This window comes from Epargyreus clarus, unplaced genomic scaffold (genome assembly GCF_041222505.1).
Source record: "Epargyreus clarus isolate Ecla_fem2 unplaced genomic scaffold, WU_Ecla_fem_2.2 ptg000032l, whole genome shotgun sequence".
NCBI classification, from domain to species: domain Eukaryota; kingdom Metazoa; phylum Arthropoda; class Insecta; order Lepidoptera; family Hesperiidae; genus Epargyreus; species Epargyreus clarus.
In genome coordinates, this window is record NW_027332237.1 from 11,129,271 (window position 1) to 11,147,226 (window position 17,956).

General features: G+C 34.8%; 1 protein-coding gene and 1 long non-coding RNA gene across 2 annotated transcripts; both read left to right on the forward strand.

The window, feature by feature from the left end:
- Positions 1-5,551: 5,551 nt before the first annotated feature.
- Positions 5,552-10,364, forward strand: LOC140754986 (uncharacterized). The gene is made up of 6 exons (XM_073090148.1): positions 5,552-5,654; positions 6,297-6,341; positions 7,112-7,198; positions 7,807-8,514; positions 9,475-9,648; positions 10,261-10,364. Exons 1-6 carry the CDS (start codon positions 5,552-5,554, stop codon positions 10,362-10,364), a joined length of 1,221 nt encoding a protein of 406 aa, XP_072946249.1.
- Positions 10,365-15,919: 5,555 nt separating this feature from the next.
- On the forward strand, positions 15,920-17,223 carry LOC140755175 (uncharacterized). The gene is made up of 3 exons (XR_012103742.1): positions 15,920-16,038; positions 16,588-16,653; positions 17,149-17,223. It is a non-coding gene; the product is annotated as an uncharacterized LOC140755175 (long non-coding RNA).
- The last annotated feature ends 733 nt before the right edge of the window (positions 17,224-17,956 follow it).

Below are 17,956 nucleotides of genomic sequence, written 5' to 3' on the forward strand. Positions count from 1 at the left end.
CCTATAATTTCTTCACGAGATCTTGGAAAAGTAGTTTAAAGTGTTTGTTGGTAGTGTTATTTTTTGGTTTATTTTTTTGTTTTAGCTGTAATTATATTATATTTGGCTTGCACTATTACTACACACTTAAACTTGATAATTTTCTTACACTTTATTATTCGTATAACCTATACAAAATAATTAAATGTATACAAATACATTTACTTTACATATTATACACGCACATATATAATAAATATAATACAAATATAATAAATATATATTTTATTTTTAAAATAGTATATACCCACTTATTACATATTACATATTATATACAAAAAATAAGAATAAATAATTCAGTACATTACAATATTACTTGTATAATAATAATTTTATTTAAACACAATATACATTTAATATGTTATCTGCTAATGTATTATCTTATGATGGAAATAGGCATTATTGTAAACTTCACAAATCAAGTTATGAGTCAATATCAGTGTTATATATATGTTTATCTTAATAATGGATGACACATTGAGAAAACTAAAATTCTATTATCAAAATTCCCGAGGATTGAGGACAAAGACCAATGAATTTTACAATAATCTACTACTTCTAGATTCCGATATTGTATTGTTAACAGAGACATGGCTCTGTGACAGAATATTAGATTCTGAGTTAAGTGATAACAAGTTTGTTGTATTCCGCAAGGATCGAGGTTCATTAGGGGGCGGTGTTATGATATTGTGTGTTCCAAGCCTTCAAGCTCGCGTGCGCCCTGAATGGCATAGTAAAGACGTAGAATCTTTATGGATTACAGTATCCGCTCAAACTATTGGTTCAGCGTACGATCTTCATGTTGCAGTTGTTTACATACCCCCTGGCAGTCATCTTCCGTCTCGGTTGCAAGCATTCATATGTACGTTGTGTCAATTACGTGATAATCATCTTATCACTTTATAATTACTGGTGATTTTAACTTGCCATGCATTGACTGGGGTCATGATGAACCTGTTGTGCGAAAAAAGGGAACGATGGATATCCAGAACTTGGCAATTAATTTGATTACTCAGACATCGTTTTTGGGCTTAACACAATATAATAGAATTATAAATAAAAATGGTAACATTTTGGATTTAGTCTTTTCTGATTCACCAATAATGTCATATAAATCATCTCATACATTAGTAAATGAGGACACGTATCATCCTGCACTTTTTATAGTTGCTTCAGACTTTTTAATTCCTTCCCTAAAGCCTCAACAACGTGTAAAATATCAATTTAAACATGCTGATTTTGATAGTATTACTGAAACTCTAAGTAAACAAGACTGGTCCTTTATAAATGACAGTAGTTATGATGACGATATTATAATAAATATTTTTTACTCAATTCTCAACGATTGCATACAAAACCACGTTCCGTTAATCCACTGCTCTAACACCTATCAATATCCAATTTGGTATAGTAAAGCATTAATTAAACTTGTAAAAGAAAAATATAAAACTCATAGAAATTGGAAAAGATTCCATAATCCAATTGATTACAATCATTTCTCAGAATTAAGATCAAGGCTTAAAGAACTGCAATCAAAGTGCTATAATTCATATGTAACTTTTTCACAACAAAACATTAAACGTAATCCAAAATTCTTTTGGTCTTATATAAAATCCAAAAAGCAAAATGACAGTAACTACCCTCAACATATGATATATGACGACATATTATTAAATACACAATCAGAAATATGTACCGCGTTTAATAAGTTTTTTAAAAGAAATTTTACCGAACAAGCTAGTACATATCAATTCGACTCATTTGGTGAAGACGACAAAACAATCACTATTCATGACATTAATGTAACAAGTGATATTCTTAAACTATTAAAAAATTTGGACACATCAAAGAGTTCAGGCAGTGATAACATCTCGCCTATATTTTTTGTAAAATGTGCTGAAGTCTTATGTAGCCCTATAGCTTCTATGTTTAATAGATTTTTTCAGAATGGTTACTTTCCTAAAGTCTGGAAACAAGCTCATATTGTACCCATACACAAAAAAGGTTTAAAAACATCAATAGAAAATTATCGCCCAATATTTATCCTTAATGTTCTTAGCAAATTGTGTGAAAAAGTTGTTTATAAACATATATATCCAGTTATTGCTAATTCTATTCCTAATGAACAACACGGTTTTATGAAAGGTCGATCAACAGTCACTAACTTAGGAGTGTTCATTGACCATGTGTCGAGTGGCATGGATGATGGACATCAAGTTGATGTGATCTACACGGACTTTGAGAAGGCGTTTGATCGTGTAGATCACATTATACTGCTACGAAAATTATTAGTATTGGGTATACACGGTAACCTTCTCAGGTGGATTGAGTCATACCTCATTAATCGTTCCCAAGCAGTCGTAGTAGGGGGATCTCGCTCGGACTTTATTGAAATATCATCAGGAGTACCGCAAGGTTCTATTCTCGGTCCTCTTCTGTATGTGTCTTATTTATATGATATTAACAGTTGTATTAAAAATGCAAGTTTGCTTATGTATGCAGACGACACTAAAATTTACATGAACGTAAGAAATATTAAAGACTGTCTTGCATTACAGGATGATCTCAATAGATTGGGTCGTTACTACGTTAAAAACCGAATTGGTATCAATTTAAATAAATGTTCCTTTGTAAGCTTCACACGAAAAAGATATCCCATTAACTATACATATCAAATAAACAATGTCGACCTTACTAAAAATTACTCTGTTCGGGACCTTGGTGTTGTTATTGACTCCAAATTAACATTTTCTGAACACATAGATACAGTTGTAAATAAGGCTTATAAAAACCTTGGCTTCATACTAAGAGTAAGTCGCCCCTTCTCTGATTTAGGTTGTTTTAAAATCTTATATTACTCTTACGTAAGAAGTATTCTTGAATACTGTAGTCCTATCTGGAATCCTAGTTATGTAACTTATATTAAAACATTAGAGAACATTCAGATCAAATTTATGAAACACCTCAACTATCGATGTTCTCATACATTCTTAAATTATGAGGATTCATGTTTATATCATCATCTCATGCCTCTTGAGTGTAGGCGCAATGTAATTGATATGGCCTTTTTGCATGGTATTTGTAATGGGTACATAGACTGTCAAGCTTTGCTATAAAAAATTTTGAGTTTTAATGTTCCAAAAAAGCGTACAAGGCACGCGGGAAAATCTTTATTCGCTGTCGCTCAGACCAAAAGTAATTATGCACAAAATTCACTCGTCATTAGATTACAAAAAAATTATAATAAAAGATTTAACACAATAGACATTTTCAATACAAGTAAAAATAGTTTTAAAAAAGAGGTACATAAAGTCCTTAATAATCTCCATATTAGTGACTAAGTAAACGTAAAATTGAAATATTATTAGTAGGTATATAAATTATAATTAACATCTTTAGTATATAGATTATTATACATATGTGTGTGTTTATCTTTAAAATTAATTATATATTTATAGTATTTATACCTGTATTTATATATATTAATACCTATTTATAAAACTTACTTATTCGTGCTGTTATGTTTAAAAAATTGTAAATCCGTAATTGGCTGTAGGAAATACTATATAAGAAATGTATTTGTATGATTTTAAGAGCTGTGGATTTTGTAATAATTAAATAAATAAATAAATAAATAAATTGTATAAACACGATATCGCATGACATATTTAGAATCTTTTTCAGTGCGAGATTTCTCATTCGAGTTTAGTTATTATGCAATTGTAATTCAAGGAACACTGTGTTAGATGCTCCCAAACCATTTCTTCTCGCTGTCCATTTTTAACCCAATACGTTTTCTTCTTTTTCCGTTTAAATACAAGAATTAATTAAACGGAAAATTAGATATAATTTAAAATTAAATCACTCTCGCGCACTGCACTCATAGTAGCAACTGACATAAAATCTCGAAATACGATTATTATTTTGAAGTTCTGTTTACACGGACGCAATAAAATATTCCATGCGAGGCAATTATCGCCCAAGGCAACGAGCGAGAAGAGCGAATGTTTAGACGAACAAAATATTTTATACTCCTTTGATAATCGTATCTTCGAGACGAGAAACTCTCTCCATCTAAATGGGCTTGGTTCTGGGTGTTTATGTAATCATTATGTTTATAGTACCCACACACAGGGAAGTTTAAAATGTAACCATGATTACTGAAAGTATCCAATCTATTTTTTTTATATAAAATAGGGGTAGTAGACGAGCATGCAGGCCACCAGATGGTAAGTGGCTACTGCCGCCCATGAACATCAGTAATCAACTTCAGATATGATCAGATATTGCTACCTGAAATCGGTCACAGATGCGCCACTACCTGATGACTAAGCTGGAACGCCTCGGAAAAGTATATCTCCCTTACCACACCCTTCAGACCAGAACACAGCAGCATTTGATACTGCCGTTGAGAAGTAGAAATAGGTGTGACGGTGGTGCCGCCGGAGTTGAACCACAAAGGATATCTACCACCTTCAAAACTAGAATACATAGTTTTGAAGGTGGTTGGGTATTTACATCTAATAAATTACTCTTTATATCCTTGCTATAATATACATGTTCCTTTTACATATAATGTACTAAACGTATCAGAAAGTCCCTGCACAGAATATTCAAGAGCCCTTAATATTTGAGTAGGCAATGTTTCCAATTCGTCGATGTCTAGATGCGACCGTTCAGTCTGTCTGGGTGTTACGTCATAAATCATTGAACCCTAATGCTAGCTTATTGTCTAGCCCTTATTTTACTTAACAATCAGCTTGGGGCTGTTTTAACCCTCTGAAACGAGGGGCGTAAGTTTAAGTTTAAGATTTTTACTACACAATATTTATTACAGGATTTATATCTATTGTTACACACTTTCGTAGGCATGTATAGTCAGCGTAAAACTGCTAGTCCGCTCTGAATGTAGAAATAAATCGCGTCGCCATAGCAAATTGTATGACTACACCTGCTCGCAACTTCAGAGTGGACTAGCAGTTTGGCGACGACTATACAATGCCTGTTATACATTGGATAGAAAATATTATTCTGTCTGACACGACTCGTGTCTGGCACATCCAATGTCTGTAGATATGAATGAAGTTAACTTTTGTATCCGTGGGTCTGTCTGTGGCATTGTTCCTCCATAAAAGATAAACCAATTTAGATTGAAAGAAAAATCTTTTATTTGAAATTCGACTTATGCCGTTATTAATAATCAATCTATCCACTGTTTTGCCATAGAAAAATCGAAGTCTGACAGTTTCTCTCTACTAGAAAATATAAAATTTGACAAAGTTTGACTAAGTAAATTAATTATTAATAACATAGGTTAGTTGAGAATGTTAATTGGCGTTTGTGATCATTGCTTATAAAAATAACTTAAAACAATACTACATAAATTAACAAATAAAGACTTATTTTCAAAATATGTACATACCTTGTAGGTAGATATGTACCAAAATGAGAAACAAAAACATGAAAACATTAAAACACTTGTTTAAATTACATTTTATCTCAGGGCGGCACGATGGGCGGCTGGGCGGGCAGCGCGAACGGCGTGCTGGGCGCGGAGATGTGCGCGCCGCTGCTGCTGCTGTGTTGGCTCTGCTGCTGGCCTGACGACAACTCCGGTGAGGGGCCCCATCGACCATTTATATACCCTACTCTTAGACGTCCGGATAAAAACGTCCATATTTCTGACAAATGTATAATTAAAATAGTATTTTTTTATTTTAATTTTAATTTACAATTAATATTTAATAATTTATAATATTAACCTAATAAAACGTGGCAGAATAATAAATAAAACAGGTTTTAAGATACTTATTATAAAAAAATATAAATATAAAAAAAAATATGAAAAAAATAAAATAAGAAAAACATATATTTGATTACTTTTATAGATTTAAGTACTATATTTTGCTTCTTACTTAAATATTAAAAATATATAATAACGTTTTAGTATATACAAAATTTTCTTTCCTGTAGCACTGATTTCCAGTAGCACATTTTTATCTATATTTATGACCTACTATGAATTAATTATTTTATATTTTGCAAAAAGTGTCATTTAATTAATTCGATAAAAGAAATCTAAGAATCCTAAGATCAGTAACTACACACAGACAAAGGGACAGACAAACAAACAGGTAAAACATTGTAAATAACCGTACCGTATATATAAAGAAAATGATATTTTGTTTTGAAACCAAACCCTATTCACTTTATTTATATGTATTTCATATGTATACAAAGCTAGCCTTTGGTTACAGATTCTAGCTCGGAGAAGTATCCTCAAAAGCCTATCATATCTATCGGTAAATACCGCTTTATAATATATGTAACCCGCTATCCATGACGCTTTGTATGTAATTATATGCTTTCATACATGAAACATTAAAAATTTAAAAATAATAAAATAGGTCAACCAATACAATTTTTCAAAAAGTAAAAAATATTAATATAATTAAAAATTAATAATGTTTTGTGTGTTAATTATGAAATATAATTAACATAGAAGTATAAAATATTGATCTAGATAAGTTTTGGATGTTCGTTGCAGCAACCCAACGATACATTATTAAAACGCACATTTCCGATACAGCGGTGATATTCTGCAAATCGTCGAAACAATACAGAATCGATAGAATTTGCAATTGGAATCACCAATACTATAAGTACCTGTAGTACTATTTGAACATGTTTGTTTCTTGCGCCATTTCTTCTCCAAAGCGAAACACCTTCAGAAGCGGTGGTGTACTATACTGACGTTGGAAGAGATCTATATGAACCAATTTTGAATAAATTAGATTTAAGCTAGTCCCCGAGGTCAGTAAATAATGATTTGTCGACAATTGACCGTATTCCACAACGTTAAACCAAAATCGCTAGCCGGAAACCGTCTATAACAACTATGTAACACCATAGTGTTATGAGGACTTTCTATCAATTTCGAAACTATAAGAGACATACATACTTAAAATGTTTTCATCAACTTCAATATCATAGTATAACTGTCGTCGTAGTAGTAGTACGAGTATTATGAGTTGACTTAGAATTATAAAAGAGGTTATTTTTTTATTTACAGAATCAACTTCCCGCCGGCGCACCAACGACTTGTTCAGACGTCGCTTTGGGAGCAGCGCAGTCTCTTTGCACACGCCCAGCACCTCTGGTATAGTCACCGCCAACCTGCTAGTCCGCTCTGAAGTTGTTGCGAGCAGGTGTAGTCATACAATTTGCTATGGCGACGCGATTCATTTCTATATTCAGAGTGGACTAGCAGTTTTACACGGACTATAAGTCCATATAAGCATAAACAGTTTGATAGATTTTTAAATAAGGGTAAATAAACATGATAATGAATTAGAGTTAAATTGGTGAAGGTGGTAGAACCCTTTGTGGTTCAACTCCGGCGGCACCACCGCCACACCTATCTCTGCCTTATAATAGCAGTGTTATAGTGCTGTGTTCTGGTTTGAATGGTGTGCTAAGGTAGACATATTTTTCCGAGGCGTTCCAGCTTAGTCCTTAGTAGCCGACCTCAGGTAGGAATATCTAATTCTATCTGGGGTTGATTACAGATGTCCATGGGCAGCAGTAGGCACTTACCATCAGTTGGATTGTATGCTCGTCTGCTACTCCTATATTATAAAAAAAATCTCAGTACTGACTGCGGCGATAGTAAAATTTTAGCTGCCTTGTTTAAGTTTGGGAGATGACATAAGACTGATTATGTTGCTTTAAAATGTTATTTTACATAAAAAGCATTTTTATTTTCAGGTCACACAAAGCAACCGCTATCCGCACATAGAAGTCACGAAGAAATACGCAGCCGAAGAAAGTCGCATCACGAGAACGGTGACCAAGAGACACGGTACCACTCTGCTCCCAGCGTTATTGACGAGGTCCTGCACCGACGGGACTGGGAGCGCTCCTCCAAGGACCTATACATACCCCTTAAACCGAACAATGACGACAATAAGTCCATCTCTAGTAACAGCTCTAGAAATAGCTTCGATGACACTTCCTCAGTCTTAGAACGACCAGCCGAACCAGTTGCTAGAACTTGCAAGAAGCATTACACCAATATCAAATCGTCGAAGAAGACCAATACTAAGGAATCCAATAACGAGGACATCAAAGACCAGGACGTCACAGAGAATCCCGGCTCCAGTTTTTACATCGGTGATACCAATTGCCAGCTGAGTAACATTGGCGAATTCTCTGTAATTGACAATGAGGTCTTTGATGTTAAATCAGGCATTAAAGCGAAGGAAACGAAGCAGAGTTTGAACGAATGTATTCGAAGCAAGGACCGCCCGAAGACAACTTTGGTGCCACTGGCTGAGTTTCAGGTTTCCAACGGATTCGACGTGGAAGATATCGGAGATATCGTTGTAGACCGGTCTGGAGCTGTCCACCACAGCATTGAGTCACGGTCCAGTCTTTTCGGCACACACGCCATTCCGTTTCCACCTCCGTCTGTGGGTATGTATTTATGTAATCCATAAATATTTAGTGAACACACATAGCAGTAAGTCCCCTTTCCTTTGTTGTTCAGATAATACCTACTTAGTTGTGGTCTGCCTAATATTAACTTATACTAATAATATATATTTTAGAATTAAAATTTAGTACTTACTTATATATTTTTGAAATGGCAATGATGTTAGTGGTGGACGAAATCAAAATATTTTATTTATAAAACAAACGAAATTTTGAACGTCAATATTTTTTTACAATGCCACAAAATTCTTATATACGCTATTAGGCTATGAATCTTTATGAAAACGACAGTGTAGATTGTAGCTTTGGACTCAATAAATTATCACCTTTTTTTTACGTGGGGAAACCCTGGGTTCCTCCATGGGTTCATCTCTGCCGGCAGCTGAGAGGATATGCCGGACTCTTACCGGCTAAAACCCCACAGTGTTCCTCAGGACGCCCATTGCCGGGACTGCGGGTACGCTATACCATTCGTCCGCGGTCCCGGCGGCGTTTGCCCACAGCAGGGCCCGTCTCCGTTTAGGATGGAGTTGGAGTTTACTCTATCCGCTCATCTTTGAGGTGGGCACGGGAACACCGCGCGCGCCACCTCGAGACCTATTTATGACGTAGGACACCCCCGTGTCCTACGCCATGCCTCAATAAATTATCACCTAAGCATCCAAGGGGGTGGGATTCTTTGAGTCGCTTATTTTTGATGACATGAGTTCCGGAGGGCCTGGATCGTTATTACGTCACCAAAAGATACTTATCGATTTTTTGCAAAATTTGATAAATGCTTTTTCCAATGTAAGGTGGGTATTGCTTACTTTTGTCAGCAAAAGTAAGCAAATCCCACCTTACATTGGAATTATCACCTTTATTGGAATATTCCCTTGTTAAAACGGGTAAAAAATTACTAAAATTCTGTTTCTGTAATAATTCGTATCGTTGATATTCCAGAGGCAGTAGGCTACGAGTCCGACGCGTCCTACCTGGAGGATGGCGGTGTGCCGGCGTCCCCGTGGCGGCGCGGCTCCGTGTCGCTGACGGCGGCGGGCCGCGCGCGACACGCCAGCGTCGGTGATGTGCTCGCGCCATCGCTCACGCTGCGTCCACAGTCTGGGGCGCTCTCAGGTTACAATTGCATTGACTTGCCTGGGATCTTTTCGATATTATAGTGCACGAAACACTGCATCTCAATGAGGGGTTGAGGTTAAAATTTATGGCACGCCTGATTTTTCACTGATATCTTGTCTTGATCATGGTCTTAGTCATGTTCATATAGATACGGCAGGGTTAACCCAGCGTTTAGATAACTCGGCCTCTCATTTGTTGTGTCCGGGGTTCGAAGCCTTGTTCGGGGGTGAACGGCAAACATCGTAACGAAATCTACACGTGTGTGAAGTCCACTAATACGCACTTGACCAGCGGTAGACCCCAGTCTACTCTAGTTAGGCCCTAGCCTAACTAATCACACCTGAGAGGAGATCCGTGCCCAGCTGTGGGACATTAAAGGCTTGCAAACAACCCTTTTTACATAATTATAAAGTAAAATTATATATACACGTTTGGTTTGGATGGTAACGCATTAATAGACTAGTGACGTCATCCTTAATCCGATATGGTAGATGCCTCATAATAACTCACCAATTATTGTTATGCACCCACACTAGATAGGGTTTTGAGAAGGATGCGAAAATAACTTGATCTTAAAAGCTTTTTAATATAAAATTTTGGTAATTCCAGAGAGTGACCTGGACTTCGAACTGGAGGGTTGCGACGAGCCGCCGCCCGCCTACGACGAGGTCCAGCTTCTCGCCTCCATCGACAGGAAAGAGACAGCGATATAATACTCTCCTTTTCTCACAATAGACTAGAATACCTTTCCCTAAAGCTATTGTGAAATCTTACGGAGAGTCTTAAAGTTTTTTTTTTAATTTAAAGTCAAATTCACGTATTGTTCCGTTTTACGTAAAGTTAGTAAACGAAAAATAAATAAAAAAAATACGATAAATTATTGTCTGATATTACGTAAAGACGTAAATGATCAGTAATGACAATATGACAGAATAAGGGCAAGAGCTTGACAATACCTAAAGTGATTGATACCTAAAGTGGTCAACAACAATCAATATGTGGTCAAATGATCCAATGTTTCAAAAGTCTAATGGTAATCCTTCTACAGTATGGCAAACTCTAAAGTAGTTATAACAAATATTAATTCATTGTTGGCTCGTGTAAAGCAATAAGGCTTGATAATGTCAGCTTAAAGTTTCGGCCTTGAATTGTGAGATAATTTAACTAATTTCAGTTTTGAAAATAATGAAAATATCTTTAGATCTGGTGTCGGACCGAGTGCAAGTAGTTTCACAGTTAACCTTCTAACGGACTTCAAAAGAACTGAACCTAAAGGTTTGAACTGAATGAATCAAAATGTGAAAGTTTTTATTTCAGTGTTGTTTTCCCAAAACATTGTTTCCAAATCCAATGATGTTAAGAATTATTAGGAATATTCCACTTAGATCTTAATTTTCATATTATGCCATTAAATCCTTAACGTAATCTGCAAATAATAATTAACTAAAATACTTTAAGATGGATAATAAGCTTCCTACTGAAGGAAAATATTGATATTATTGAAATAGTGATCACTCATTATCAGGGTCTTAATTCACTATGACACACGAGATTCCTTACAAATAACTCGTTTTATAATAACATGATCTTAACATAAACGCCACACAACAGAAGACCCCATAAGACTTCTCTTTTTGTTCCCAAAACGTAAGCTACTTAAAATAAAATTCTGAAACCACTTAAAACTAGTCCTAAAAATCTAACTAACTCTCTTATATTTTACATTTATCGTTAAGAGCTTCTTGTGTTTTACGCACATTTCTCCAACTTAACTACAAGCTATATAATAAAATATATTTCAATTAATACACATTAACGTAGAAATTAAGCATTGGAATCTTTAGCTAGAGAATAACACGACCAACCACGTTATGTAGCCAGTACCCTTACTAGGAGTTTTTACGTTTCGACAAATATGACTGTTTTGGTATTTGTTTACGTATTGGCCCATACTATTTCCTAGTTCTGACAAAATCCGCTAGGGGCACTGATTGGAATTTGTATGGGCAAATACGTAAATACCAAAACAGTCATATTTGTCGAAACGTAAAAAACTCCTGGTAAGGGTACAGGTCATAGTGAATCAAACTCTTATTAGATAGGCTAGGTTGCTCGTCTGATTAAGTGGCCTTTTATGAAATAAACGAATACCACATTTTAATAGTAATTTCGTTTACGTGTCAAACACGTAATAACCAAACAGAGGACAATAATTAAATAGCTTATTACATCCTTTACAACTTAGGCGTACCACACACTGCGCTGGTAGCCGCCCGTTTCAGCGAAGCGCTTAAAAAACGCTGATAAATATTTTTGGTATACATATTGTATCAAGTGGAAGTTATTTTATGAAAGATTTGTCAGTGACAATGCATGAATACGATATACATTACATTTTTACTTGTGTTAAAAGATAATTAACAGTCGAACAGAGAAAATGTGATTTCAAGTTAATAGTAAAAAAAATTAGACTCCATTTAACTATCTAAATATATATAACTCAAAGGTGACTAACTGACATATCTATCAACGCACAGCCCAAACCACTGGACGGATCGGGCTGAAATTTGGCATGCAGGTAGATGTTATGACGTGGGCATCCGCTAAGAAAGGATTTTGATCAATTCTACCCCCAAGGGGATAAAATAGGGGATGAAAATATTACTTCGTAATGCGAGCGAAGCCGCGGGCAAAAGCTCGTGTTCATATAAATTACAATAACTAAGGAATTAAAAAGAAGAAGAACCGATACTATTACTGCTAGAGAATTATTTAGTCAGCTTCTTTTTAGAACACGACGGTATGATGTATAGCGCAGTGTGTGAACGACCTTAACCTTAGATTGTGTCTATACGATGTAAAGTTAGAAATAGGAACATGTACACTAATGTAATAGGGAATGTAATAACTAAATTGTAAGAGAGCAGTGTTATTCAAAGTGTCACGACCCCCAGGGGGCTCGCAAGCCAGTATAAGAGGATCCTGAGGCGTCGTTAGGACCTATCCAGTAAGATAGGAGATCGTGCCATGAAAAAAATTAATAAAACATTGTTAGAGCATTTAATATTTTTATTACTTGAGCGACGAATATAACGTGATATAACTCAATAATAATTCGATCAGTGAAACCAAAAAATGACAAATTAGTGAGAATATTTTTATACTGAACTGTTGCCCCAATTTCCTTCAAAATTTAGCTTTGAGCTACCAATATTTTTACTAAGAAGTATAAATTTAAGAAACAGCTTAGCTGTCAATAAACGACAATTGTGTGCTTAAATATGTATTAAAGTCGATATATTATTGCTTTATGTACTCGTAGTATGTATAGTATACATTTTATAATTACGTAGATTGCATATATTGTAATATTGTATCAACTTGTCGCTGCGGCTCATATGTACCTGCCCTTTAAGACAGTGTTTCTCAAAGTCGGGTACGAAAACCCCTTTAAACCAGGTAATAGGGGGTCTGCGACAGAAAATACCTAATCTTTTGCTCTTGTGTTTATTTTTAATAAAACATCGTCTTTAGTTACATGTATAGCCATTTTTCGAAAAAAAATGCGGTTGATTTCTAACCTAGGGGTTCGCGAAGATCAATGTTTGAGAAACGCTGCCTTAAGCGACAAGTGTGTATGTATGTATAATAAGATTTATATTATGAATGAGTGTCAATTAATTATAAGCTGAACTCTACCAAATTGATTCTTAAAGATCTATAAATAAGAATGTTAATCCTCGTAGGTTTTAGCAAGTTTAAGTATAACAGTATGTTGTTGTGTTCTGGTTTGAAGGGTGCTTCGAGGTAGATACAATTATGCGAAGCATTACAACTTAGTTCTCAGGGGTGAGAACGCGTATTGATTGACTTCTAGAGTACCAAAATCTAGAGTATCAAACTATAAAAGATTTTATTCCATGTTCATTTTTAAAATGATCTAAGGAGTCATTCTAATATTACATAAACAATTTTTTTGTAATTTTTGACATCCCCCTTGTCAGCGGAATTAAGTAAAACTATCCCTCTGCTACCCTATGCTCACGTAAGAACTATTGAAATAGAATCTACTAAATTTTGTAAAAATATATATATTGGTGAATAAACTATTACTAAAACCCCCCGAACCCCCACTTCTTCAACTTCATCTCCAACTCCCTTTTAGTTCTTACGTGATATTTGAGCGGGCCGGTTATACCTGTAGTAGAGGGTACTTAACGTACTTAAAAAAGGGCACCCAACAATATTGTAAAACACTTTTAAAGTACTACTACTTTTGAAGAAATGACTTTATTCTTATTTGAATGATCCGGGAATTCAAGGATAAATTCCATACTGGTCCAGTCGTATTTGTAATCTACACTTTACTGTTATTTAATCATAGTTGAAGTATGAAAAATGGTTGAGAACCACTTTCAAAGAGTGTCACGTGCCACTATGTGTTTCGCAAGTGCTTGTCAATCTTAAGTCAATCTATGTTAATTGATATTGATAACTCAATACGTATTGTATATTATACAAAATAAAGTTACTTAATTCTAGAGTAAAGTAGTTGTTTTATTATAATAAATGTACTTATTGGAGTTGTCGACTATGAACACGTTAAAGGAACAATGAAAGTACAATTTTAACAATCTTATAAAATTTTCATAAAATATCAACAGTTTTGACAAAATTATACTTTAAATATAAGAAATATAATGTAAGTAATATAAAAGCTAAAATGTACCTATTATTTATCTTTATTCTACTACAGGTACTTATACAAAAATCATTTTTGTATTTTTATATTATTTTAAATGCAACAGTAATAAAAAGTAGTCAATCATTACTGTCCCACTGCTGGGCACCGGTCTCCACTCAGACTGAGAGGGATATGGATAAAGCAAAAGCGTTATGGCAGGCTCGTCAAGAATAATGAGATGCGTGCCTGAGATTTGACCCTCAGACGCCCAATTTAAAAGGGTAAATTTGAAACCCTATCACTGCTGGTTAGACTATTCATAGATAATATAAGGGACAAAATGACCAAGTAAAATAGTAAGCTCGTTTGCTAGTTAGATTTCGTAATAACATACTTCTGAGTCTTGATAAAACCGTTATCGCCCCAATTACTTACATGTTTTTTAGGGTTCCGTACGACAAAAGGAAGAACGCTAACATAAGTATTTCCGTGACATAAACACAGATGTGTAACATAAATAAATTCAATCTTTTTCAGACTGTATGATATATTAATTTTATCGATAGGTTATGAATAAAGGATTTCAAATACATTTTTTCATAATTTTATCACTAAAAAGTTTTAAAATTATTATAATATCTGTGAGACTACATAACATAAAATTAAAAAAAAATACAAAATAATTCTTTACTTATAGATTTTAAAACTTATAAGAAGTTTATGGTCTTAAAAAAAAAGTAAATATCTCGATATTGTGTACTGGCAGTAAAACAAATTTAACTTAAATCTCTACATTTTTTATATTACATACAGAACCCTTCTTTTACGAGTCCGACGCACCCTTGGCAAGTTTATTATTTTAACAGGATAATTAAATTTATAGGTACCTTTGTCTAACTATACACTAATTAGAATATTATTATACACATTTATTTCTTTGTAATACATACATCAGAACAAGTCTTTTGTGGTGACGAAGTAAACATATATAATGGTAAGTCGTCATAATATTACTCAATCATTATGAATATGCAATTTTTTATTATAAATATTTTTTTAATATATTATATACATAGGTACATCAATATATGATTAGTAAAAATTTTAATTTTACTTTTTGAACTGAAGATCCAGTATCTTTAGTATGAATTTTACGTTTCATTTCGTTTATCATTTCACCGTTTACGTTTTCGCTCATACAGCGCCAACATGGATCATATTGGAACTAAAATTTCACATTACTGGCTTTCAATAATAATGAAGCAAGTGCATTGTAAAAATAAGAACTACCTTCGTATTACGGTTCAATAGATAAAGCGAATAACGTCGAAAAATAATGGTTTCTTGTATGGCGACCTTCATTTATTTTCAACTTTTTTTAATTTTTAGTACTGGGTGTTCTAGCGGTAAAAATAAAATAGTAAAAAATCAAATATTTATCTATTACCGTTCAGGAGATAGAGCCCTATGTCAGACACAGACAGACAGCGCAGGCTTAGTGTTCCGCTTTTACCCTTTGGGTACAGAACCCTAAAAACAGAACAAACGGATTTCGGATTCCCCAATTTATTTCTTATATTTATAGAAGCTTCCACCGTTCGCAATTGTGGTGGTAGCTTCGGTGAGTGCCGCCATGATCCTCCTCACACTGGTGGTCATTTGCTGCATTCATTGCAAGAGAAGGTCCAAGCTGGCCAAAAGAAGTAAGTATGATTTTGATTAATTATGCACGGCATTTTTCAATTTTTATTCAAGAATGATAAATATATTATTTTTATGAGTTAGCGTATAATTATTAAATCAATGATATTTGTGACCTGCCGCAAGTAAGCGTAATTCTTAACTTTAATAATGTTTTTCCATAACTAAGTATTATGAAAACAGAAAGAATTCCAAAAATACAATATATTCTTCCATAATCGCCAACATTTACAATAATACATCTTATTTCACTAACTTATCACGCTTCCTTTATAAGACATTGCAAAAATCCGACTGAATATTTCAAAAATATAAAAATAGGACAAATATTTAAAAGTGACGTTAATTATTAACAACCAGTAATTACTCTTATGTGGTTAATACATAAATCAGTGTGATGTGACTAACACTAAATTATAATTTATCATACAAATAGATGTAGTGGTTTTCCGAGTAGTAAGCGTATTAATACAGAAATAAAATAAAAATAGTCGTGGTATTTTTCATATTGTGGACAAGGATAAATATTTAAATTGATTTATTTTTCTCAGACCGCGAAGAGGAAGCCGATTCTGAGAGTCATTTTGAAATGGTGGACATGGGAGCACAATCACCAGGTAGGGCTTAGCACTAATTAGCAGTAATAGAAGTAGTGGGTAGTATTAGAATACTGATTTAAAATTCAGAACTCTGAGGTCTGGGAACAAATGCCAGACACAGACATCTCTTTGAAAAATAACCTCTGATCTTTCCAAATTATATGCGAGTTAGAAATAAATATTTTCAACATGTGTTACATTTTCCAATGTAGACTAAGGCCAGCATAAGCATGGTGGACTACAGCTCAAACCACGGTACAAATATCTATAGATCCTTATACTGTGGCTCAAACTCATCTCAATTTCAAAAGAAGCTCGAGCTCCACTGTGTGAAAGTAACCATGAGATCATCATTTTGTCACTGGCTTACTTATGTGGCGACCATTAGTCATCACCTGTTTCAAATTAAATTGGTCATAGATGTTAGTGATCACTTACCATCAGGTGAACTGCTTGCTTGTTTACTCCTTCAAATTATAGTGTATCTGCTTGATGATGATTTGTTCATTCTAGTCCCTGAGGTAGTGACGGAGCCGGCGATGTCAAACAACACACCGATCCACTACTCCGGGAAACCGCACCGAGCTGGTGAGCAAAATTACTTACACATACTGTTCACCAATATGTTTTATTGCATCTTTACTCTAAGGGCGGCCTGTGCCCAGGACCCCTTAAAGCGAATATATCAGCTTATACGGCAAGTTAAGATTTATTTTTTGAAGGTGGTAGAACCCTTTGTGGTTCGACTCCGGCGACACCACCGCCCCACCTATTTCTACCTAATAACAGCAGTGTTAGGCGGTGCTGTGTTCCGGTTTGAAGGGTATGGTAAGAGACAGACTTTTCCGAGGCATTCCAGCTAAGTCCTCAGGGGTAGCGGCGCATCTGTGGCCGACCTCAGGTAGGAATATCTAATCCTATCTGGGGTGGATTACAGATGTCCATGGGCGGCAGTAGCCACTTACCATCAGGTGGACTGCATGCTCGTCTGCTACTCTTGTATTATAAAAAAAATGTGCGACATTTCAACATAGAAGGAAATAGCGACATAGATGGTTCTCTAAAATGGTTGCCCCACGAGTATACAGCCCACCCGATGGTAACTGTCCACTGCGGCGCAAGAACATCTATAACAACCACAGATAAGATTAGAGTTTTACCTATAATTGACCGTAGATCTGTTACTACTCGTAGGGATTATGTTGAAATGCCTCAAATAAATATGTCTCCCTTCCCCCACCCATGAAACATGCTTCTGTGATCTACAGAAGCACAGAACACTGCTGTAATAAGGTAGGTATAGGTGTGTCGGTGGTGCTTC